Here is a 23512-nt window from a genome sequence, read left to right as displayed (position 1 = left end):
CCCCCTCCGTCTCTGCCAAACCAAGCTCTCCAGGAACAGGCGATGGAGTTCCCAGAGGTCAGTGCACCCAACCTCCTGCCACCGGAAAGGCAAACATGGGGACCTGTGGGGAGCAAAGTGGGGAGGCACACCAGGGGAAGTGACCTGGTGCTAACCTCTGCCACCGACTACTCAGGGAAACAGAGCAGGGTTTAAGAATCCAAAAAGCAGCACGTTTATTTGAGGCTCTTACTGGAGAGCTCCCGATTTCATTCCCCTTCTTCATTACCAGTTACGTGAGGACAGAACCCGGGCCAGCTGAGGCCCCTGGTTCCTGGCCCTGTGCCCTCCTCAGCCTGCAGGCAGGCAGTCTGTGTCAGAGGTAGAGGTGGCACCTCCAGGGGGTACCAGAGCTGGGCAGATGCACGGGCCGGGGGCAGGAAGAGCAGGGAGCAAAGGACGAATGTCCACGAGTCCAGCCGGGGCTTTATTTGCTGCCCGCCATGATCTTGAGGTACTGCAGGGCGCGGCGTGCAGCCTCGCCTCGGGCTGCCTCCCTGGTAGTTGCAGAGCCGTGACACACGGTGGCCGGCTGTGTGGACAGCTCCACCAGGCACTGGCAGAGCCCACTGAGGCTCAACTCCTCTGCAGACCAAGAGAGAAGAGGGAGGCAGTGCTAGGCAGGAAGGCAGCACCGGGAAGGGGGTGTCCATGTCATCACCATGCCCTCCCGAACCCTTACTCTCATCCATACTTGCTCGGGTCCAGTCCCACCATCCCCCCGCCCCCCAGTAACCATACCAATATCCAGGTAGCTGACATGGAAGGCCTGCTCCTCAGAGAGCTCGCTGAGGACACTGCAGCAAGCAGAGCCCAGAGCGCCCAGGGAGCCCGCGGAGCAGCTGCGCAGGGACAGGATCTTCTCTCCCACCGAATTCCGCAGAGAATCCCAGGTGCAGCCTGGGCCCCGGTTCCGAAGTCCATCTAGACGGGAGCCCACACCCTGACAAGATGGGGACAGGAAGGAGGATGCAGCCAGGGACTCTGAGACCCAAGCGTTTAACAGACATCCTATGTCCAAGGAGAGAAAAGCCCAAAGGACGCTTCCTCCCATTGCCTCCCCCAGTCAACCCCTGTGTGGCCACCTCTAGCTATTAGACCGTGGACCGGATGGCCAGGCAGCCTTCCTCATTCCAGTAACAGAAGCCTACAGGGCCCCTGCCCTGGGCCAGCTCCCTCCCCCAGCGCACTCACCATGCAGGCCTATAGCTGAGGCTGAGAGGGGGCCCAAGAAACCCTGGGTCTGGTAGGAGAAAGGGCGGAAGCAGCCCTGGGACCCCGAGAGGCTCACTTGCAGGTCACAGACCCGAGCCCCCAGTGCCCAGCCCCCGCGTGGGGGACGGAGCCCGGGGCCCAGCCCACAAGGCACTCACGAGGGAAAAGTGATCGTCCTCAGGCTCCGCCTCACTCCCCTCCCGCGCATCCAGAGGCACCGTGTGCACGCGAAGCAGCATTTTGGCCGCTGCATTGCGCTTTGCCAGCTTTTTGGAAGTGCCACTGCCTGCAAGGGGGAGAGGGTTGCTGAATCATGGTTCCCAACAGACGCAGTGCTTCCACCCGCTCAGGGGATGTCAACTGAAAAGAGGAGCTCAGGACCTGCTACGCGTCCGAGAACCTAGCCGGCCAAAAGAGGAGGGCAGGACAGGGTGCAAGGAGAAAGCTAGGAGGAAGGAGCCAAGCTGGGGGTCTCCGCCAGGAAAGCAGAGAGAGGCTGGGAGCTGCCTGTGGCTGTGGCTGAGGTGCTGCGGGATGGACAGTAGCTACAGGAACTCCCCTCTGCCCAGTTACCAATCTCAATGAAACGCTCCACCCGGCAGGTCATGGTAAACTCTTTGCGGTGGGCTGGTCCAGACTCCTGGGTCACTGTGTACTCAGGCAACCGCCAGCCTTTCTGTACCACCAGTTCCTTGGAAGGGAGAAACAAGGGTGCACAAGACAGTGAGAAAGAGTCCTCACATCCTCTCCCCCTCCCACCCTGGAAGCCTCAGACTCGGAGTTAAAGAAGGAATAAAGGAGGGGTGGGAGAAGCCCTCAGAACAAGGTAACAGCCCCACATCAGCTACCCCCATGGCCCCTGGTACAAGGGAAGACAGGCATGCATGGGAAATGAGGATGGGGACACACCTGCAAAGCACCAACGGGGTTGCACTCAGACTGCTGAGGGGAGACAGGGGGCTGCACCTCCATGGGGGGGCTCCTGAAGGAAAAAGGGCCCAGGGCCAAAGCTGAGGGGGCTGGCTCCTTCGGCGGCTGCCCATGAGTCCTAAGCCCTGCTCTGGTTTCCCCCACTGCCATCTCCCTACTCCCCACCAGGCAGGCAGCTGTCTCTCCAAACGTCAAGCCAGCTCTCTTGCCCCTCCCACCCCAGCAAGGTCTCCTCCAGCTCCCAGGCCCATTTCGATTTTCCGGAACACTTGACTGTCGCCTCGCCAGGACAGTGGAGAGGGGTGTATGTCCAGTCCCCAGAAGCACCTGATGGGACTCAAACACAGGGCCATCATGTGGCCAACTCAGAAGAAAATGGGGCCTGCAAGACCTTTAACATCAACCATGTGGCTACTGAAAAATTATAAATTACCTCCCATCTCAAGAGCTTACCAGCTGGTGCAAATTCTTCAAACTCTGGTCCCCAACTATTCCATCCTCTGTTTACACTCAGACTTCCTCATGCCTGACCAGCCTGGGTGCAAGGGCTAGGGGCCAGGAGCCAGGACCCCTTCCCGCCCCCCCAGGGCAGGCAGGAAACACAAGATACCTGGTTGGGACAGCAGATGAAACAGGAATAGCAGTCGCTGCAGCTGTAAACACCGGCACGTCCTCAGGCAGTGAAGAGTCTAGGGGAGAAAAAGAACTTCCCGAGGGGAAGGGGGCCTTTGATTCACACCCACGTGGGGTGGGGGTGGGGAATAAAGGGTGTGGGACCCAGGTCCTCCTGACCTGCCCATCCCCTAAGAAAATCTCTTCCCACTAGAGACAAAAACTCAGGGAAGCTCAACCACCAGTTCCTCCTGAGATCTTTTGCTGCCAAACACTTGATCAAAAAGACTAAGAAAAGCGGGAGGAGGGTCTCTTCCTACCCAAGAACCACGGGAGCAACAAACACCAACCTGAGTATGGAAGACGGAATATGCCATCTTGCTGGAGAGGGGAAGTATGTTGGGGAGCAGCTCCCTCCAGCCTCAGCCTCCACCCCTCCCCCTCCCCAGGCCCCAACCTGGGCCCCAAACCACAGCCATAACCCCTCACTGGGGCTGGCCATTGCCCCCCAGAATCCTTCACAGCAGCAGGAGCCCTGGAAGCATCCTGCTCGGGTTCCAGAGGAAGCTCTCAGGAAGAGGTCAAGTCAGCGTGGTTCAGTGTCACGAGGCCAAGCCTACGGGGCAGAGGGGCTGGTGCAGGGGCCTGGGTTCCTGACAGAGCCTCTAGGATGCCTTGGCTGTACCTCCCTCACCTGCTGTCCTCCAGGGCCGGCTCCAGCATGCTCCCCCCTTTGAGGTGTTTGAGGGCCACCTCGGCTGCCTTGTGCTTGGCTGCCTTCTTGCTGGGGCCCTGACCTGAGAGAGGGGGTGTGGGCAATACTGGAGGTCACTGGAAGGACAGAAGAGAAACCAGCATCCCACAGCCTCTCTCCTCACAGCCAGAAGGAGTCAACCAAGCCCCCTCTCATCAACCTCCCCCTGCCCAAGACTGGAAGTGTTAATGCTAACTGCTGTCATGAAGGGCCCTTATCTTTCCATGAGTTCCCCAAATCAAGCCATGCCGGGCAGAACTCCTCCTGAGGTCAGACACTTTGTCTGGAGGTTCTTTCTCTGCCTCACTTTCCTCTGGGAAGCACTTTCTTTCCTCTCAATAGAGCTGGCTGGAAAAATAGAAAGAGTGCAGGCTCTAGAGGCAAAACCTGGCTCTGCCACCTACTAGGCATGTGACCTTGCCCCAGTCATTGAATCTCTCTGAGCCTCGGTTTCCTCAGATTCAAAATGAGGATACTACCACCTACATCAGCTGGATCCGACCACGGTTTAAGGTAAGTGTGAATTTGATTAAGCACCTGGAGCAGAGTCCAGCACAGCGGGCACTCACTCCCCAAAATGCTGCACTGAGATTTCGATTTATCTCCTTTTACTTCTTCCTCCAGGATAACAACGATCTGCCGGGTCACTGTGGCAGCGCGGCTTTGCTCCTCTAACTCTCCCGAGTCCTACCCACCTCCTCACAGACCTGTGCTCCTAACCCAGTCAGGGATACTCCCCCTGAAATCTCTCCTGCCCTCACTGGTCTTGGAGAAAAGGACTGTGAATAGATTCCAAGCAATAAAGCCAGTGGGGCCCTGTGAATGCACACCCCAGCCAGGCTGCCCAAGCCTTCCTCACCAGTGCAGCTGGTGTCGCCAACGGTGACCCGGAAGGTGAAATTAGGCTGGTGGGCTTGGCCCTCGGCTTTGAGAAGGTCGTACACGGGCGTCTTCCCTATTCTGGTCCCATACTCCTGCAGAAGGCTGATCGGGGTCTTGCCCGGGTTGGCTGCCAGCATTTGCTCTATACTGGGGGGAAGGGCACAAACCCTCATCACACCTCCCCTCTCTGCACCCACCTGGCCAAGCACTGCCATATCAGATCCAGGCACACTACGGGGGACATAGGGTCCAGGGGACCTTAGGCAGCCACCAGCTGGGTTCAGTGTGGAGTAGAGGTGCAGGCTGGGAAAGCAGGGTCCAGTGCCCCAGGGCAAGCGGGGAAAGCACTGTTCCTTGTCTTAGTTAAGGCGAGGGATCCTGTACCCCAGTGCAGTTTGGAAGTGCATGTCCCCTGACACAGTGCAGGCCAGGTCCCCAGTACCCACCAAATGCACTGAATGTCGGGGGCATAAAGCCCAACGCCCCAGTGCAGTCTGGGAACCGGGCCAACCCCGAACTAGCTAATGCTGGAGGCTGTGGCCACTGCCGGGGTGCATGCCGGGAACCACGGCCCACTACCCCAGTGCTTGCCGGGAACAACCCTCAGGCCAGGTGCATGCTGGGGCCGCGACGCTACTCCCTCCGCACCGTGCCAAGTTATGCGCCCTGCAGGGATCGGTACTAGGCGGCTCACCTGGGCAGCCCGCAGCCCGTGGTAATGCCGGAGCCCTGCTCCTCTTCACTCATTCCCTCCTCCGTCTCCGCGGGCGCCACCGTGACTGCAGCCTCCACGCGCCCCAATACACCGCCGACGAGCTAGGGCCGGGGCCAAGCCCCGAGTCGCGGCCGGTCGGGCCTGCCGCGGAGCATGCTGGGATATGGAGTCCCCCGCCCACCCGACTCTAAGAGTCTCCATCAGGAGGGGAGCTATCCGCCCCACAACCCTCCGCGTGGTTTGCCCGGGCAGGCAGCACCGCCTTCTGGGAGGAGCGGACTCATCCACTGTCGCTTCCCGAGCTGAGGGTGGTTTTTTGTTTTTTGTTTTTTGTTTTTAATATCGCCCCGCCTCCTTCCTTCCGCGTCTCCTAGCCTCAGGGCTGGGGCTCTGGGCGTGCGTACTAGCAGAGTGGAAGCCTCTAGGGGCGGGGCGGTAAGGGCGAACTCGAGACTGGGGGGGGGGGGGGGCCTTCGGGTCCCTTGAAAACTACAGAACCCAGGAGCTTGCGCGCCATCTTTGTCGCAGCTGGAGGGGCAGGGTCAAACGTGCACGAAAAGTTTCGCGGCGTAATTGGTTATTCCCGACTGCGCTCGCTTGCTCTAGGAGGATTGCGACTGGTTACTTCACCTAGAGGGGCGGGGACAAGGGAAGAGTCAACCCCCCTTGATCCCGCCTCTTCTGAGAAAAGGTTGTGATTGGCCCAGGTGCAAGGCGGCTGTCGGTTCCTGACTCTGCACTCTGGGAGGGTGGGCCCTGCCTGGACGCGGGAGGGCAGTATCCTCTGCCCCTCAGGGCAGCGGGGCAGTTGTAAATCCTAGCCCATCTCAGTCTCAGTTCCCGCTCTGCCTTTGGCCTAAGCCCCTAGCTCTCGGGCCTTCGTCTCACAGAACCTGCTTCTTTTTCCTAGGTTGTCCTTCACCTCCCTTCCCCTTAATTCTGCCCTGCAGCCTGTCGGTTTCCGCTTTTCCAAAGCCTTTTTAAAATGGCCCTACACCTTTCTGTAGCTGGTTCCCCTACGCCAGGAGACCCCCCTCTGGTGCCTGAGAATCAGGCTATAGTGGGACAACAGGATTAGTAGGACTAAGGCACACAGTGGTCTCATTCCCTCTGCCGTGGGTCTTGGGTCTCTCAGCTAAAGAGAGGATTCTGGCCTCTTAAGACTAATCAACTAATCTGTGTGCGGAGCAGAACGCGTAGTTTTGGGTCCCAGAGCTCCATTCCCTCTTCGCCAAGGTCTCACAGCCACTGGCCTGAAAGATGTAGGGAAAATCTTGTGACCTTGGAGAGAAAGAGATCACGAAAAATGTCCGACTCTAATGAGTGTTCTGGGAATGGATCAGGGAAGAGATGGGCTTCTCTGTGCGGGGGTGGAGGTCCAGAGGAATCTTGGAATAATAACAAGGGGTCATCCAGGAACACTGGAGGGGGACGGGGCATTGAGCTGAGTGGATTCCAGCTGTGTGGAACTGGAGTTGTGACAATTAGAGGAAAGAAGACAGGCCAAGATCCTTTGACAGGGGGAACGATGCTGAGGGGTGGGGGGGTCCCACCTGAGGGGCTGCTGTCTCAGGGTATAGGAGGGAGCTTATAAGACCAGCATAGTGGGCTCCTACAGAGTCGGCTTAAGGCCGGGGGTGGGATCGCTCCAGGTCCCCGCCAGCAGGGAGGTGCGGGGCCCGGACGACCAGGGACGATCCTGGAACGTGCCTGATGGCAGCAGCAGGCTCCTTTAAGAGGCCGCGGCTCCAGCGCAGCATCCCCCGTTCAGGGCGTGTCCGTCCCGGGGGGCCCGGGGCGGGGGCCTTGGAAGGAGCGGGAGTTCAAGCCGAGTGAGGACGGGGCTTGGGGTCGGGGGGTGGGGGGAGAAAGCTGGGACTGACACCCGTGCACCCGGACACCGTACGAGCATCGCCTGTGACAGCGCCCCTGGTCCGGTCGAGGGCAGCGGGGGGAGGAGGGAAGGAGGAGGAGAAGGAGGAGGAGGCGGGAGCAGCATCCGGAGCCGAGCTGCAGCAGCGCCGCCTTTTGTGCTGCGGCCGCGGAGCCCCCGAGGTGAGAGCCGGGCCGAGTTGTGGAGGGTCGGGGGCAGGGGTGGGTCTGGGTCCTGGGGTCCGGGTGCCGAGGGAGGGTCGGGAGGTAGATGTGGCGGGGTGCGGCGAGGGTGGCGCGGGGATGCTGAGACCGTGGGGATGGAGGAACTGGGGACCTGGACCCGACGCCTGTGGGGATGGGAAGGAGGGGAACCGAGCGGAGGGACGCCGCGGCCAGCTTGGAGGCGAAGGGCCTCCAGAGCTGGAAAGGAGTGTGTGGGGTGGGGGTGGGGGCACGATTGGGGGACGGACGTAAAGGACAGGGGGCAAGGGAACATCCTCCTCTCCTCCCACTCACCCTCAGGAGGGGGGAGAGGGAAGGAGGAGGAAGAGTTTGGGCCCCCTCAGGGCAGGAAAGGAAGGACAAGGCCTCATGTGCCCCTCACCCCCCTCCCCCTACACACACACACTTAGCAGGCTGCACCTGAGGATTATAGGCAAGAGCACCTGTTCCTGGATGCCCAGGTGATGGTCATTCTCCCCTGCCCCGTTCTTACGTGGCTTTCTCCCTCCTCAGTCTCTCCATCGCCTCTGGCTCCCCTAACCCACTTCCCCAGCCCAGGCCTTTCATGAACCTCTTCCCTTTTCCCTACACACTCCTCAAACTCCTTGGCTTAGAAATAAGCAGGAATCCTTTCCACAGAGTTAAAACTCCTATAACCATGGCCGTGGCTAAGGGGAGGGAAGAGAAAGGGTCAGAGGCTCTATAGACAGTGGAAGGAAATAGTGGGGTATCCCTTAGAATTGAGGGAAGAGTCCCACCTTTTAGCTCCTTCACCCGCTCCCTCTTGGGAGGAGAGTGGGTCAGCAGCCCTCAACCAGGAAGGGGTGCACACGAGGTCCAACAGAGAATCATCTCAAGCCACAGTCAGTGCCTCCCTCAACACAATTTCCCTTCCAACTCACAGAATGGACTCCATGGCTCTGGGAGCTCTGATCTTTCAGCCAGAGGGTCATGTCTAGGGAAGACAAGTAGGAGGGATTCAGGAAGGAAAGGGCCTGCGTATGCCCTGCGTCTTCCCGTCCAGGCACTGAAGTTCCTCTGAGCTTTAGGGCCTCTGCTCCCTCCTATCTCACACTTAAGGGTGGAAAAAACTTCTGCCCTCTCCAGCCTGCCACCCATCTACTCACTCACTGTGGGGCCTGAGGCAATGCTTGGAAGACCAATGGTGTGATACAGTAACCCCAGCACATGTGAAAACGAACCACTAAATATCCTTCCCCTAACTCAACCCAAGTATGGGCAGGGGAGGCAAGAAGTTTACCTAAGGAAGTGGCTCAGGACTTTCTGGTTGTCCTTACGGCTAAGGATGGCAAAACCCCTCTAAAAACTGCTGTTTCTGGGTCCTTCCCCCTGAGGTGATGTGCTGCTCTGGCTCTGCCAGGAAGAGGACCCTAAATTCTTCCACCCACCAGCCTGGACTCGCCCAATGGCTCATCACGTGCAGTCCCACCTAGCCCTGCTGGTCTGGGAGAAAGAAGGGATTAGGGAATCAACCCCTTCAGGAGTCCCCGTCGAGGCAGAACAAGGAGAATGTGGAGATGACGCCAGCAGGGTACACGGGGGCTTCACTGATGGGCTGGCTACAGACACTAGTCTGTCTGCTTCCTTTGCTCCCGGGAGAACTAGGGGCAGCTGTGTTGGGGAAGGGTGACGAGGCGGCAGGGGCGCGCTATTCCACAGGAGAAGAAGGATCCTCCAGGATAGAGCCCTTTTCCTTTGGTTCCTTCTTTCTTCACTCTCCTTTTTATCCCTTGTGTTTATCCAGCTCCCTTTCCACCTATACCATCTCTGCTGCCTCTTGCTTTGCGGAGACAACGGAAAGAAGGGGAGGGACACACGTTTATAAAAATCTACTACTGCTTGTTAGGCGCTTTCCATGTGCTAATGTTTATAGGGAGCTTCCTGTGTGCCAGGTACCAGGCCAGGAACTTTATGTGGAGTATCTCAATACTGCTTATAACAATACTGAGAGGTAGAATAATCATCATTTCTATTTTAGGGATGAGGAAACTGAAACGTAAAGAAGTTAAGGAATCTGTTCAAAATCAAAAAATCAGTATGTGGCAAAAGAGTTTAGGATTTGAACCCAGGTGTATCTGATCCAGAGCCTATGCTATTACCCACATAATATCCTGCATTGCCACTGTGTGAACTAGTGACCACTGTCCCCATTTAGAGATGAAGAAACTGGGGTTTGTTAAGAAGTCTCATACTCCAGGTCGCCCAGCTGCTCAGGAGCAGAGACAGGACCTCAAGCAAAGCCTCTCTGCTTCTCAGGCCATCCACCCTCCCTCCCTAGCTCACTGTCCAAGGCTAGGTGACAGGAATGGATATAGGCACTCTGTAATTTTCATTTCTTCTTTTTCAGTTTAAAATAGATTTTTTAATTTCTTAATAAAAATACCCACAATTCCACCTACTTAGAAATGGTTACACATTGGTTTCTATCCTTCCAGATCTTTTTTTTTTTTTTTTTTTTTTTGGCGTTACACGGGGCTCTCACTGTTGTGGCCTCTCCCGTTGCAGAGCACAGGCTCCGGACGCGCAGGCTCAGCGGCCATGGCCCACGGGCGCAGCCGCTCCGCGGCATGTGGGATCCTCCCAGACCGGGGCACGAACCTGTGTCCCCTGCATCGGCAGGCGGACTCTCAACCACTGCGCCACCAGGGAAGCCCCTTCCAGATCTTTTTAAATGCACATCCGGCTCAGGAACAATTTGTTAAAATACGCTGAACTTCTTCCAGGTGCACCTGAGGTCCTAAGTATCAGGGACCCCTGTGACCCATCATACCTTGCTCCTACCCTCGCCTTCCCCTCAAACCTTAACGGGTAGGGCTGCGGGGTGATCCTGGGCCACGATGGCCAGGGGGTGAGGACGGGGTACAGGGAATTAGGCCTTCCCCTTCAGTCCAGAGGAGGTGGGATATAAGGATTTGCGAAGGAAGGACGGGGGCCTCTAGCACACCGCTGCCATTGTGACCTGGTTCCCCTGGGACATGAAATCAAGATTTGTCCTGGGGAAGTAGAAGGTTCTGGTCTCCCTTCTGGTCAGACAGAAGAGATGGCCTCTCCAGAATCCACAGAGAAAGACCTGGTGTCCAGCCAACCAGAAAGACAAAGCCGGAGCCCCGGCACTGTGCTCATGGCATTCCCCACATCATCTTACTTAACCCTCACCATCCCATAAGGTAGGGTTGGGAGTCTCGGAGGGATTACGTTCCTTGAACTAATTCACGGCAATATGAGGTTTTAGTTCTGATCTCTCCAAATCCAAAGCTGGTTCTTTTTTCCTAAACAGTACTGCGCCCCTCTCTCCCAGCCCCTTCACTGCCCACACTACTGGAGGAAGAGGGGTGGCAGCTAGGGTTCTCAGGGCTGGACCTGTGTGAGGCTGGGGGCCTGGAGTTAGGGGTGATCTCCAGTTTTGCCCAGGCTCTCAGGGGAAGGCATTCCCCCCTTATGAGGGCGTAACAGAAAAGCTGTAGTTCTTTCCATCTGAGAACAACCCTGGGGCCAGGACCATGGATCCTGTAAAAAGCAAAACAAAAACAAGCTGCAGCCATTGGCCGGGAGCCTGGGCCAGGAGGGGTTAGAGTCCTTTACTCTCTCAGTATCTCAAAGCCTGGATTGGTGGAACTACCATTCCCAAGTCTTGGGTCTCCTTTCTGTGTGAAGACATCCCCTCCACCCCCAGTCAGGAGAGAAGGGGAATCTTCCTTTCCTGAGTACAAAATAGGGTCCAAGACAGTGGCGAGTGCTCAGTGTGAGAGCCCAAGACTTAGACAGATGGCCTGGCCTCTCAACTGAGCCCCCAAGACAGCCAGACAAGCAGCTTGGCATTGAGATACTGCTGTTAGAACAGGAGTGAGAAACGATGTAATGGGGTTGCTTTGCCACAGGCCTCCAGCATCTCAGGCAGGAGAACCTGGGAGGAGGAATGAAAGGGGTGTGGGGTACTCCCTGCCCACACTCCACCCCTACAGCCACCTGGAGGGAACCACCAGCAAACAGAGAACCTGGTAGCTGAACCTGAATTGGGGCTTCCTGGGGTGTCCAAAGAGCGGCTTCCCCTGGAAGATGCATAGTTTAGGGACCGCTCTCTCCCCTCACCCAATCTGGAGCCGAGTTCTGCACAGTGACCTTTTGGTAAATATGGTTGACAGAATGACTGACAGAGATATCCAGCCCCTCCTGTCACATCCCTGCCCTTCCCCCATGCTCTGCATAATTGATGGCCAGGGAGACATCCCTCCCCCAGGGTGACCAAATGTCTGGGGCAGGGGTTCCTAGCCATGATATCCCCTCCCCCCGCCGCAAAGCCCTGGCGCCAAGGCCCAGGTGGGGGGCAGTGGGACACAGCTGGCAGGTCAGAGATAAAGGACACAGAGAGAGAGTGTGTGTTGGGAGAGAGGAATCTCCAGTTTACTATAATCTCCTGGGGCCTCAGCTCCACCCCCACCCGCCCACCCCCAATACACACACACAGTCCTTCAGGTCAATCTGGAAGAGCTGTCATTAGCCTGAGAACAGGGAGGGGTGGACTGAGCGTGGCTGGGTTCCCTCCCTTTCCTTAGGTCCCATCTCCTATTTCTTCAGCTACTTCCACTGCCCGAAATGACAAACAGGTGAAATGGCTTCTCTCCCTCTCCCCAGCTGCTGGCCCTGGATACTGGAGGGGCCCCTGGGGAGGCCAGGGGAACTGGAGGGAGGCTTGGCTGCAAGTGTCTCAGAGCGTGTCACCCTCTCTATGCCTAAGGCTCCAGGTTGCCAAACACCAGGTGAAGGCTGAAAAATTCCTTTAAAAAGCCAGGTGTTGTGCCTACTCAGAGCTCAGCTTCTAAATAGGAAATGAATCGGGGAGGGCACAGATGATCTGTTTTTCAATCCCCTTTCAGCTCCTTTTTCTCAGTGTCCTCTGCTTTTCAAAATCAGTTTTTCGGTCCATCCTTCTTAGGAGTGTCTCTCCCTGTGCTTTACGCTGTTCGGTCTTTCTCTCAACTAGGTAGGCCCTCCTTCTCTGGCCGTGCCTGTCGCCCTTTCGCGTGTCCAGTCTCCCTGTCTCACCATTTCCTGCTTTCTCTGTGGCACCGCACCCCCAGAGTCAACCCAAGTCCCCTCTCTTCACCACCACCGGCTCTCCCTCCAATGCACGCGGGGACGGGGGTCGGCATGGGGAGGAGGGGACGCAGAGGCGGTCAGCCGGTGGGGTCCGAGGTCCCCGCCTGACAGCCCGCAACCAGCACGTGGGCCAGCCCGGGTCAGGGGCGGGGCCCCACCCCCGCGATCGCCGCTCACGTGACTCCGGGCTAATCTTGTCCCGGTGACTTCACGCGCCGCCTCGGGCCCAGTCGTCATGGTTACGCCGCAGCGCCCAGCGCTTCCCCCAACCCGCTGCGTCCCCTCCCCTTCCCCGCCCGGACCCCCTCCTCCTGCCGCCGGGCCCCCGCCCCCAGCCCCAAGCCACGTGACGGCCGGGAAGGAGGTCGGGAAGCGGGAGGGGGCGCTGGGGCCGTAACCCCTTCCTCTCCGCTTCGAACGGCCCTCACTCTGGCTTCTAGCAGCCGGAGCGCCCCAGTCCCGCTAGCCCTCCCTGCAGGCCCACCCGGGCGGAGCGCCGGGAGCCCCGGCCTTCGTTCTCAGTGGTCCGGAAGGGACGCCCAGCGTGAGGGGCGCAGGCGAAAGCCCTCGGGTCCTCCCGCGGACGTTCTCCGGCGAATTGGCACGTTGCTTGGCCTGTCATTTGCCTTACTACGTGCATCTCACCTCTTGAAGCCGCCGTTATCTCGCGGGATATGTTGGGGATTCGGAGGCTGGGATTTCAGCTTTCTGAGCCTCAGTTTTCTCAAGAATATAAAGGGACCAATGATAATACCTCCTTCCCTGGGTGGTTCTGAGGAGTGAGGGAGCTAATGCACGCGTAGTGTACGTCTGGCCCATAGGACGATCCTCTGGGGTGTGTAGGGCAGTGGACTTACTGGACACCTTCCTGCTCGCCGGGTGCTGTTCGAAGCCTTGGGATCCCGTGCGACATCGTCACTCTCAGGAGTACAGGCTCTCGGAGGAGCCGGACGCCCCCTCGACCGCACTTTGTCTCCAGGATAATGGGAGCCATGATGGAGGAAGCACAGGGGGCTGTGCCAGCCCAGAAGGGACAGTAACTCAGAGCAGCGGGGACAGGGAAGAAGACTTCCAGGATGAAGTGAGACTTGGAAAACAACAGATGGGGCTTGAGAAGCGCCTTCCAGGCTGAGCACAGAGCTTGAACCTCTTCCTAGCTAACAGCACCTTGGGCAGGTTATTTAAGACCTCTGCTACCTCTGTCAAATGGGTGTAAGGATGCCTAACTTAGAGTTTTTAGGATTTAATAAGCTAATGCACCTATAACAGAGGCTAACATACATGGTAAGGTTTCCATAAGTGTTAGCATTCTCATTAGGTGCCCTGGCCCAAACGCCTGATGTAGCTTGGTAACAGGCTCTGTCCATTATGGCCTGGGTACCAACAGCAGTGGGAGACGAGGCTGGGGAGGGGCCAAGAGCATGGAGGTGAGGCTGCAGGACCAAGTGGGGGCTACTAGAGGGGTTGAAGAAGAGGGGTGCTGGCCAATTTGTGCTTTAGAAAGATCCTTCTAAAGGCTAGGTGGAGAATGGGGTGGGGGGAGCCTTAGAAGAACTTGGAGACCATTTAAGGGGCAGTTGTCCTGGGCCAGGTGACACAGCTAATGAGGCCTGAATTAAGGCAGTAACATGGAACTAGAGAAGAGAGACTAGAAAGGCACTGGGTCAGGGCTTTTCGAATGTGCCAGGCATAATAAGAATCAACTGGGGTGCTTGTTAAACACTCACCCAGGCAAACCCCACACCTGCCCACTGAAAAGGTCTTTGAGAGGCCTGGAAATCAAGAGTTACAAGAGCTGAGACCATCAGAGGTGCATCCCCACCCAGTGAGCCCTTTTTATTGTAGATTCCTGCCACCCCTCTCCAGTCGTGATTCAGAGGCTCCGATGCAGGTGGTTAAGGAGGGACCCTACTATGCTGAATAGTTAGAGAGGACTGCTGGCCTCAAGAATCCCTACACCTCAGGATGATCTGGTAACTGACTAGATGTGGAGGGAAATGGGAGACCAGATGACTTCTGGTGTCAGGCTTGGGACAAGATTGGTATAGGTTGAAGAATTCGCTGTGCCTGAGTGATAGCTAGTTCATCCCTTTGTACAGTTGGAGAAATGGAGGCTCAACTACAGCTTGCCTGAGGTCACGCAGACAGTAAGCGACAGAGGCAAAGCTAGGATTCAGATTTTGTAATAGCTGCTTTATAGATAGCACCCAGCTATGAACTGGGACAAATCTCTATTGTTTGGAAAGCTGGATCTTGGTTTGGGGAGTGCAGGAGAGGGCGATGGAGAAAGAGGAAAGGAAACAGGGCCTTCTCTAACTGAACCCTGGGGGAGCAGTGGGACTGATGGGAGGGCTAAGGGGGGTGAAGCACTAGGCTACAGCTTGTCCTGACAGTTTCTGCATCCTCCTTGGACGGTTCTGCCTTTTTCCCTCGTCTGTGCTGGGCAGATAATGGAGCTCATTGGTTACAGCCGTCACTTACCTCGGAGAGGCCCAGGTGTGTACGTGTGCGCACCCGAGAGGGAGACTCAGATGTGAGCCCTGAATATGCCTTAGGATAAGAGTCTCAGCAGAGTCATGTCTCAAGTACATGAGTGTGAGGCCCCGGAATGTCATGTGAGAGTGCCTGAGCGGCGCCGAGTCCTAGCAGTGTCACCTGTGTGTGCTTCAATGTGAGGGAGGCGTGAGAGTGTTACTGTTGTGTGCCTAAGTTTGAGACTCAAAATGTGTATATCCGAAGGACCCTTATATGACACGTGTGTGCATGTGAGCCTCAAATGAAAGAAATATGTGCTCCAGAGGTAAATTACAGTAATCTTTCAGGGAGAAGGGAACTAGTCTATTACCTTACTTGGGTTTGGGACGTACCTTACCAGTATGTACCTGAGCAGGGCTGTTACCTGTATTTACCTGAGAATGGTACTTAGGTATGTTGCCTGTATACCTAAGGAAGACTTGTGTCACTAATAGATGCTTGAGAGGAAGCTTATGTTTCCCAAGATGGATCCCAGGGGAAGCTTGGAGGGGGATAGGAACCTGAGGGTGAGGTTCAAGTGTTACTTCCAGGAGGCTCTTGTGAGCCCAGCTCCCCACCCCACACCTCTGCCTCTAGGGCGAGCCTCCTGAGCTGGGGCACCTGCGGCTTTGACGGCCCGTCCTCCTTTTTCCCACAGGGCCCACCGCTCACCACTACACCGGGGCCCAGAGGCCATGGCCTGCCTCCATGAGACCCGCACACCCTCCCCTTCCTTTGGGGGTTTCGTGTCCACCCTAAGCGAGGCGTCCATGCGCAAGCTGGACCCAGACACTTCCGACTGCACCCCCGAGAAGGACCTGACGCCTACCCAGTGTGTACTCCGAGATGTAGTGCCGCTCGGGGGGCAGGGCGGGGGCGGGCCCAGCCCCTCCCCAGGTGGAGAGCCGCCCCCTGAGCCTTTTGCCAACAGTGTCCTGCAGCTGCACGAGCAGGATGCTGGGGGCCCAGGGGGAGCCACTGGGTCCCCTGAGAGTCGGGCGTCCAGAGTTCGAGCAGATGAGGTGCGACTACAGTGCCAGAGCGGCAGCGGCTTCCTGGAAGGCCTCTTCGGCTGCCTGCGCCCTGTTTGGACCATGATTGGGAAGGCCTATTCCACGGAGCACAAGCAGCAGCAGGAAGGTAGGCCGTGTCCTCGAGGAGACCCTCTCCCCATCTCCCTGAGCCTGACATCCGTTTGGACAGCCCCACCTAAGTTGCCTGATGATCCTTTTCTCTCCCCAGAGCCCAGCCCCTTATTTGTCCATCAGCCACTGACTCCCCAGTTTTTTTTTTTTTTTTAATTTATTAATTTATTTTGGGCTGCGTTGGGTCTTCGTTGCTGTGCGCGGGCTTTCTCTAGTTGCGGCGAGCGGGCTTCTCGTTGCGGTGGCTTCTCGTTGCGGAGCACGGGCTCTAGGCACGTGGGCTTCAGTAGTTGTGGTGCACGGGCTTAGTTGCTCCGCAGCATGTAGGATCTTCCCGAACCGGGGCTTGAACTGTGTCCCCTGCATTGGCAGGCAGATTCTTAACCACCATGACACCAGGGAAGTCCCCCCAGTTTCTTTTTAGACCACCCCTTCATTTCCTTCCTGTCCCCTCATCTTCTCAGCCCATTTTAGCTACTTTTCTGCCTCACCCTCCTTGAGTCATCTCAGCCAACCCAATGCTTTTCCCTGAGCCTGACCACCCCAAGGCCCCAGGTGTGGCTCTCTGAGCCTGTGGCACTGTGCCTCCTGTCCACAGACCTTTGGGAGGTCCCCTTTGAGGAAATCCTGGACCTGCAGTGGGTGGGCTCAGGGGCCCAGGGCGCCGTCTTCCTGGGGCGCTTCCATGGGGAGGAGGTGGCTGTGAAGAAGGTACGGGACCTGAAGGAGACTGACATCAAGCACCTGCGAAAGCTGAAGCACCCTAACATCATCACCTTCAAGTAAGGTCTGGGGCGGGGCCGGGGTTCTCTTTTGAGGGCAGGGATCTACCGCACCCTTCCTGCAGCGGGTGCCAGAATGGCGTGGGTGGGAATGGGGGTGCCAGGTGTGAACCAAGTGGATGCTGGGCTGGCTGAGCCCTTCATGCCACTGTGTTTGGCTCCCAGGGGTGTGTGTACCCAGGCTCCCTGCTACTGCATCCTTATGGAGTTCTGCGCTCAGGGCCAGCTGTATGAGGTGCTGCGGGCTGGCCGCCCTGTCACCCCCTCCTTGCTGGTTGACTGGTCCATGGGCATTGCCGGCGGCATGAACTACCTGCACCTGCACAAGATTATCCACCGAGACCTCAAGTCCCCCAAGTGAGTAAGCAAGCGAGCAGGGAGAAGCTACTGTGCACGGTCTCCTGTAGGTGTCCCCACCCAGGTCAGTGTGGCCATCTCCCTGCTTTCAGACCCTGTCCTAAAGTCCATGTGGCCATCTCAGAAACCCCTCCCAAGTGATAGCCCTATCTCAAGAGGGCTGTGGTAAGCCCCCCCGTTTCTGGGTGTCCCAGATGACTTCAAACAGAAAGGTAGAGTTGCTGCAGCTAGACGAGGTGCGTGGAGGGGCCCGGGCCCCAGCTGACTACACTCTTTACCAGCATGCTCATCACGTACGACGATGTGGTGAAGATCTCCGATTTTGGCACTTCCAAGGAGCTGAGTGACAAGAGCACCAAGATGTCCTTTGCAGGGACAGTAGCCTGGATGGCCCCTGAAGTGATCCGCAACGAGCCCGTGTCTGAGAAGGTCGACATCTGGTGAGGGCCAGGCTGAGAACTGAGAATAGCAGGCGGCCAGCATGAGAGCTGGCAGGGTTGGGGGTTCTTCCAGGGCCTGAGTACAAGTGAGAAGTGAGACAAGCCTGCGGTAACCTGCAGGGCCTCTGGAGGAAGACCCCCCCAAGTGACGTCCTCTCTTATCCCTAGGTCCTTTGGTGTGGTGCTGTGGGAACTGCTGACTGGTGAGATCCCCTACAAAGATGTAGATTCCTCAGCCATCATCTGGGGTGTGGGAAGCAACAGTCTCCATCTGCCTGTGCCCTCCAGCTGCCCAGACGGCTTCAAAATCCTGCTTCGTCAGTGCTGGTAAGGACCACCTGGCCAAGCTGGAAGCAAGGGAGGTGGCTGACGGTTAGCCAGCACCCAGGACCCGGGCATCCAGGCCCAGAATCCTGAACAGGGAAAGGGGGACAGAGCTCCCAAATATGGCTCTCCAAGAAAGACCCCAGGACTCAGAGTGTGTATCAAGTGGACTAGGATAAAGAACGGAGAGAAATTGGGCTGACCAATAGTCTGCAGGGGCGCACAAACTGTGTGTGACCTTGGGCAAGCAGTGTTCCCTCTGAACCTGTTTCCTTATCTGCAAAATGGGGACAACAGTATCTGATATAGAGGGTGTCTATGAAGTGCCTGTGAAGGACCAGCACAGCCGCTGAGCATGGCTGGTTGAGCCTCAAGTATCGACTGTCATAGAACGCGGGAGGCCCTGGACCCTTGTTTGGAACCTAGACCATGGAGGAAGGTGGGAGATTTCTAATCTTTGGCTAAGCATTTCCCCAAATGTGTTTCTTTTAATGGAGTTACTCAAAAAGGTTTGTTTTGGCAAACAAGTTGGAAAATGGGATTAAATAGGTTTCCTTACTGCAGGACTTTGATATGCTAACAGATGGCCTGTAACATTTCCTAGATAGTTGACCAGGGAGTTTTGTCACAGAATCATTGTAGAGTTGGATTCTCCAGGACACCCTTTGGGAAAGGATGCTCTAGTTCCTTTCTGGACCTCCCTGCAATTCCTTTCTCTCCCATGACTCCATTTCCTCCAGGAACAGCAAACCACGAAATCGTCCATCATTCCGACAGATCCTGCTGCATCTGGACATCGCCTCAGCCGATGTACTCTCCACACCCCAGGAGACTTACTTTAAGTCCCAGGTGTGCTGTGGGGAGGAAAACGAATACCTTAGCTCCCTCTCTTTGCAGGGGTAATGGTGTCCTTTGAGGGGAGGCTGGGAAGAAGGGTGGCTGGGGATGGACAGATTAGCTCTTGAAGGACTGAGACCTGGTCTTGGTTGATCCTGTGCCCCACTCCTGTCAGCTCCAACACACACAGTGTGCAGCAGTGCAGGCACCTGCGAAGGCTTTCTACAGGTCTCACCCCTAATTTTCTCTCCACCCCCAGGCAGAATGGCGTGAAGAGGTAAAGCTGCATTTTGAAAAAATTAAGTCAGAAGGGACCTGTCTGCACCGCCTAGAAGAAGAGCTGGTGATGCGGAGACGGGAGGAGCTCAGGTGTGTGTTTTGGGAAGGTGATTTCACCAATAGCAGGGCCTGCAGACCAGTTCCCAGAGACTGGGATAAACTATGGCACCAGGTGAAGCCAGCTCACCTCGGGGACCCTTCTGCCCATTTCAGACACGCCTTGGACATCAGGGAACACTATGAGCGGAAGCTGGAGAGAGCCAACAACCTGTACATGGAACTTAATGCCCTCATGTTGCAGCTGGAGCTGAAGGAACGGGAGCTACTCAGGTAATCACACACACCCTCATACACCAAATCCCATCTTCCTGGAGCTGTGCCTGACTTGGAGATCCTACTGAGCCTCGGCCCCCATTCCTGGTCCCACGCCCAGCTAACGTGTTTTGTCTTTAGGAGGGAGCAAGCTTTAGAGCGGAGGTGCCCAGGTCTGCTGAAGTCACACCCTTCCCGAGGCCTCCTGCACGGGAACACAATGGAGAAGCTCATCAAGAAGAGGAATGTCCCACAGAAGCTGTCACCCCACAGCAAAAGGTAGCACCAGAGTTTACAAGTGCCATCGCTTGTGAATGGCAAGGGGGATGCTGGAGAGGCAGGAGTAGGGCTCAAGGATGCCAGGAAGACAGATACTGAGGTGGGAGAGAGGTGCCTTGTACTGCCTGAGGTTAGGGAGTGCTTTCATGTGATAAATTTGTTAATCTCCAACTTGCACTTTCCCTCTCCCACCAGGCCAGATATCCTCAAGACTGAGTCTTTGCTACCCAAGCTAGATGCAGCCCTGAGTGGGGTGGGGCTTCCTGGGTGTGCTAAGGGCCCCCCCTCACCAGGACGGAGTCGCCGTGGCAAGACCCGTCACCGCAAGGCCAGCGCCAAGGGCAGCTGCGGGGACCTGCCCGGGCTTCGTGCAGTTGTTCCACCCCATGAACCTGGGGGACCAGGAAGCCCAGTGGGGCTAGGAGGGGGACCCTCAGCCTGGGAAGCCTGCCCTCCAGCCCTCCGTGGGCTCCACCATGACCTCCTGCTCCGAAAGATGTCTTCATCGTCCCCCGACCTGCTGTCAGCGGCATTGGGAGCCCGGGGCCGGGGGGCTACAGGGGGAGCTGGGGACCCTGGCTCACCACCTCCAGCCCGGGGTGACACCCCGCCAAGTGAGGGCTCGGCACCCGGCTCCACCAGCCCGGATTCACCAGGGGGAGCCAAAGGGGAGCCACCTCCACCAGTAGGGCCTGGTGACGGTGTAGGGCTGCTGGGAACTGGAAGGGAAGGGACGGCGGGACGGGGAGGAAGCCGGGCTGGGTCCCAGCACTTGACCCCAGCTGCACTGCTGTACAGGGCCGCTGTCACCCGAAGTCAGGTAAAGTATGGAATGGTTCCTGAGCTCTTCCCCTTTCCTTCTTCTCCATGGGGTGCGGTGCAAGTCCTTAATTTACCTCCCACGTTAGGTTCTTGATCTTAAGCCATTCCCAACTTAACCCTTTAAAACCATGTTTCCTTATCCTGGGTCCTTGATGACCTCGTCCCCCTTTGACCACAGTCTGCTCATCTCTCCTGCAGAAACGTGGAATCTCATCAGAGGAAGAGGAAGGAGAGGTGGACAGTGAAGTAGAGCTGACCTCAAGCCAGAGGTGAGTGATGCAATCAGGAGATAATGGCATTCTTTGCTTTCTGAACTGCAAGGTGTAGTCAAGCTATAATCCTGGTCTGCCCAACATACAGGTGGTCTCAGGGCCTGAACATGCGCCAGTCGCTATCTACCTTCAGCTCAGAGAATCCGTCAGATGGGGAGGAGGGCACAGCTAGTGAGCCTTCCCCCAGTGGCACACCTGAAGTTGGCAGTACGAACACTGATGAGCGGCCAGATGAGCGGTCTGATGACATGTGCTCCCAGGGCTCAGAAATCCCACTGGACCCACCTTCCTCAGAGGTGGTTACTGGCCGGGAACCCAGCTCCTTGCCCATCCCACACCACAACCTACTCAGAGGGGAGCAGGTGAGTCGCAACCAGGTACTGGACAGGGAGCAGATGTCCAGTCATTTGAGAGCTGCTGGGGAGACAGATGCAGAGGCCAGAAAGATAGGTACTTCGCCCCTGTGTCACTCTATCTGAAGCTGTTTCCTCCCGTACTAAAGAGCAAATATCCACGTGGTAGAATTTGGGAGATCTAGAGTACCTAGCGAGGTTGCGTGCACAGTACCTATAAATTGCAGCCAGGGAGGAATCCTGAAACTAGAAGTCTGGTGCCTTGGAGAATGGCCTGAGCAACTGAAATCGGGAGACAGTAAAACCTCTAAACCTGCAACTACAAAGACCACAGTGAAGGATCCTGAAGGAATCTATTTGCCAAGAGATGCTGAGCCGCACATCACTGCCTTTCTGCTCTTCTTCACAGGGCCCTCCCAACTCTGAGGACTCAGACTGTGACAGCACTGAACTGGAAAATGCCAACAGTGGTGAAGCCTTGCGGCCCCCAGCCTCCCTCCCTCCATGAAAGCCACTCTTATCCTTGTACATAGAGAAATATTTATATAAGTAATATATATGCGCCACATAATCAACAAAGACAGGGCTATCCCAGCCTAAGTCTGGCTCAAGGGAGACTGACCCCTGACCAAGTCACCTGATAAACTCTAGGGACACTGGCAGCTGTGGAAATGAAAGACAAGTACTGCCCTAGAGATATGGGTAAGGGCAAACTGGCCCCTTCCTGCTTCACTCCAATACGTTCAGCAAGTGGTGAGGCGACAGAAAAGCCAAACTTGCCTAGTTTCCTCTCTATTCTTTCTGCCCAAACTATGAGGAGCAGGAAAGGGAGCCATTTAGACTGCACTTTTTTGTTTTCCGTTTACTCTGTTTACACATTTTGCACTTGGGAGGAGGGAGGCTAAGGCTGGGTCCTCCCCTCTGAGGTTTCTCAGGTGGCAATGTAATTTCTTTGTCCCTCCATCTCTCTGCCCAAGCGCTGGCTTAGGGACTAGGGGGAGGCCAGGAGATTGTGAAAGCATGTGATGGCTCAGGCTGAAGAACTGGGGTGTTGTTTTAAGTCCCTGCTTTTATCTTGGTGCCTGATTGGGGTGGGGACTGTCACATTGTAACCCCTGTGAAAAAACCTTGAAATATAACCACTCCATGCAGGCAAGCTGTTGAGGGTTTTCTTGGTGACTGAATGGGGTAGCCTGCATGGCTAAGTAGGAGCCTTGGGCTCCAGATGTTATCTGAGGACTCTGAGTGACTTCCTCCTTTTTATGCTTTTCTCACTAACAAACTGAACATCACTTACAGCCCCAACCTTGTAAAAATCTACATAAATAGGAACAGGTCTGTCTTTATAAAGGATTCTAGTAGGACCCATAAAACACCCATTCTTTTTAAAAACAGGAGACTACAGTTTTAAGTCTGGACAAGAGTATAGGCATTCCCAGCAACCTGAACCCCAGTGAGACACACATTCAGCTGCTTCCATGTGTATGCATGTGCATCCCTCCCCACCCACCCAGTTGAAGTGCTTGCTTACACTTTGCAGACAAATCTTAGGAAAATATAACCCCCCATCTTTTGGACCAAGGGCACACAGCCAGCTTGCTATATCTATTAAGGTCACTCTGCAATGCAGGCTCAAGGGCTACAGAAAAAGATGGGAGTGGTAAAACAGAAGAAAACATCTTCAACGGAATAAAGGCTTACATTCAAAACCCAAGCAGGGTCCGTGTCCTTTGACGGATAAAAGGTGCAAAAATAACAGCAAGACACCAGGAACAAAACCCACATGAAATCACTGTGGCATCCAGTTTCTATTCACAAAGAAAAAGCTCCAGTCCATCTTTTAATTTTTTTGAAAAATTCCTGACATTACAGAACTAAACTGAAATGTATTAATATTCCACTCTTACATTTCCATGACAAACAAAAAAATTTCATGAGCCAAAAAAAACCCCAAAAAAAAACAAAACAAAACAAAAAAAAAAAACAGGGAGAAGCTTATAAAACTAAATATGGATCTCAGCATTAACAGCTGAACAGAGAAAGGAATTAAAACGCTTTAATTAAAAAATCACGAGTGGATAAAGTGTGTAGAAACTGAAAATTTACAAACTATTTAAAACCTGGAATCGCTGACTGTTCAGAAACTACACAGATGGATCATGGGTGGTGGTGAACAGCAGAAAGGGATTATGGATGAATCTGCATTGTTCTAGCTGCTCCCCATGCCACCCGTCTCCGAGGAAAGCCTGTAACACACACACAAAAAAAAACTCGAAGTTAGTTTTCTGAGTGCCCAGCAGTACCTCACCTCCAAAACTTTTAGCCTGGCTGATGAGATGTGAAGAAGTACATAATCTGCTTCAGTTATCAAGGGAGACATTTTAAAGACTTTTTGGATTAATCAGTACCATGGTCCTATAACCCCTGCAATCCA

At 55.7% G+C, this 23512-nt stretch overlaps 3 protein-coding genes across 21 annotated transcripts in view; 1 reads left to right on the top strand and 2 right to left on the bottom strand.

The window, feature by feature from the left end:
* Nucleotides 1-190: 190 nt before the first annotated feature.
* TARBP2 (TARBP2 subunit of RISC loading complex) lies at nt 191-5510 on the bottom strand. 3 transcript variants are annotated; one of them, XM_004274243.2, is made up of 9 exons: nt 5127-5510; nt 4410-4579; nt 3491-3593; nt 2795-2890; nt 2164-2236; nt 1828-1945; nt 1413-1540; nt 781-982; nt 191-624 (listed from the first exon to the last, which is right to left on the bottom strand). In XM_004274243.2, exons 1-9 carry the CDS (start codon nt 5177-5179, stop codon nt 467-469), a joined length of 1101 nt encoding a protein of 366 aa, XP_004274291.1. In that variant the 5' UTR covers nt 5180-5510; the 3' UTR covers nt 191-466. The 3 variants fall into 3 exon arrangements, with proteins under 3 accessions (XP_004274291.1, XP_033292063.1, XP_033292062.1); XM_033436172.2 differs by having other exon boundaries at nt 4410-4574; nt 5127-5461; XM_033436171.2 differs by lacking the exon at nt 5127-5510 and adding an exon at nt 4879-5087.
* A 1244-nt stretch (nt 5511-6754) lies between these two features.
* On the top strand, nt 6755-23197 carry MAP3K12 (mitogen-activated protein kinase kinase kinase 12). Of its 7 annotated transcripts, XM_049694439.1 has the most exons (16): nt 7006-7202; nt 14208-14335; nt 15535-15708; nt 15808-16016; nt 16620-16803; nt 16969-17160; nt 17442-17600; nt 17769-17927; nt 18665-18773; nt 19021-19130; nt 19254-19370; nt 19494-19631; nt 19827-20451; nt 20652-20722; nt 20814-21087; nt 21488-23197. In XM_049694439.1, exons 2-16 carry the CDS (start codon nt 14328-14330, stop codon nt 21584-21586), a joined length of 2628 nt encoding a protein of 875 aa, XP_049550396.1. In that variant the 5' UTR covers nt 7006-7202; nt 14208-14327; the 3' UTR covers nt 21587-23197. The 7 variants fall into 7 exon arrangements, with proteins under 7 accessions (XP_033292026.1, XP_049550394.1, XP_033292025.1 ...); XM_033436135.2 differs by having other exon boundaries at nt 6755-7202; nt 20814-23197; XM_049694438.1 differs by having other exon boundaries at nt 15535-16016.
* The window catches only part of PCBP2 (poly(rC) binding protein 2), a 26966-nt gene continuing 22094 nt past the window's right edge, over nt 18641-23512 (bottom strand). For 10 of the 11 annotated variants that reach the window (XM_049694445.1, XM_049694447.1, XM_049694450.1 and 7 more), the window contains one exon: nt 23119-23324. In XM_049694445.1, the coding sequence (XP_049550402.1) occupies nt 23288-23324 (37 nt within the window). In that variant the 3' untranslated portion in view covers nt 23119-23287. Of the gene's footprint in view, nt 18779-23118; nt 23325-23512 lie in introns of those variants that run through there. The other variant, XM_049694446.1, reaches the window with a different exon arrangement.

Source organism: Orcinus orca, chromosome 11 (genome assembly GCF_937001465.1).
Source record: "Orcinus orca chromosome 11, mOrcOrc1.1, whole genome shotgun sequence".
NCBI lineage: Eukaryota > Metazoa > Chordata > Mammalia > Artiodactyla > Delphinidae > Orcinus > Orcinus orca.
Note: the sequence above shows the minus strand (reverse complement) of the source record. Positions and strands in the feature narration are given on the sequence as shown.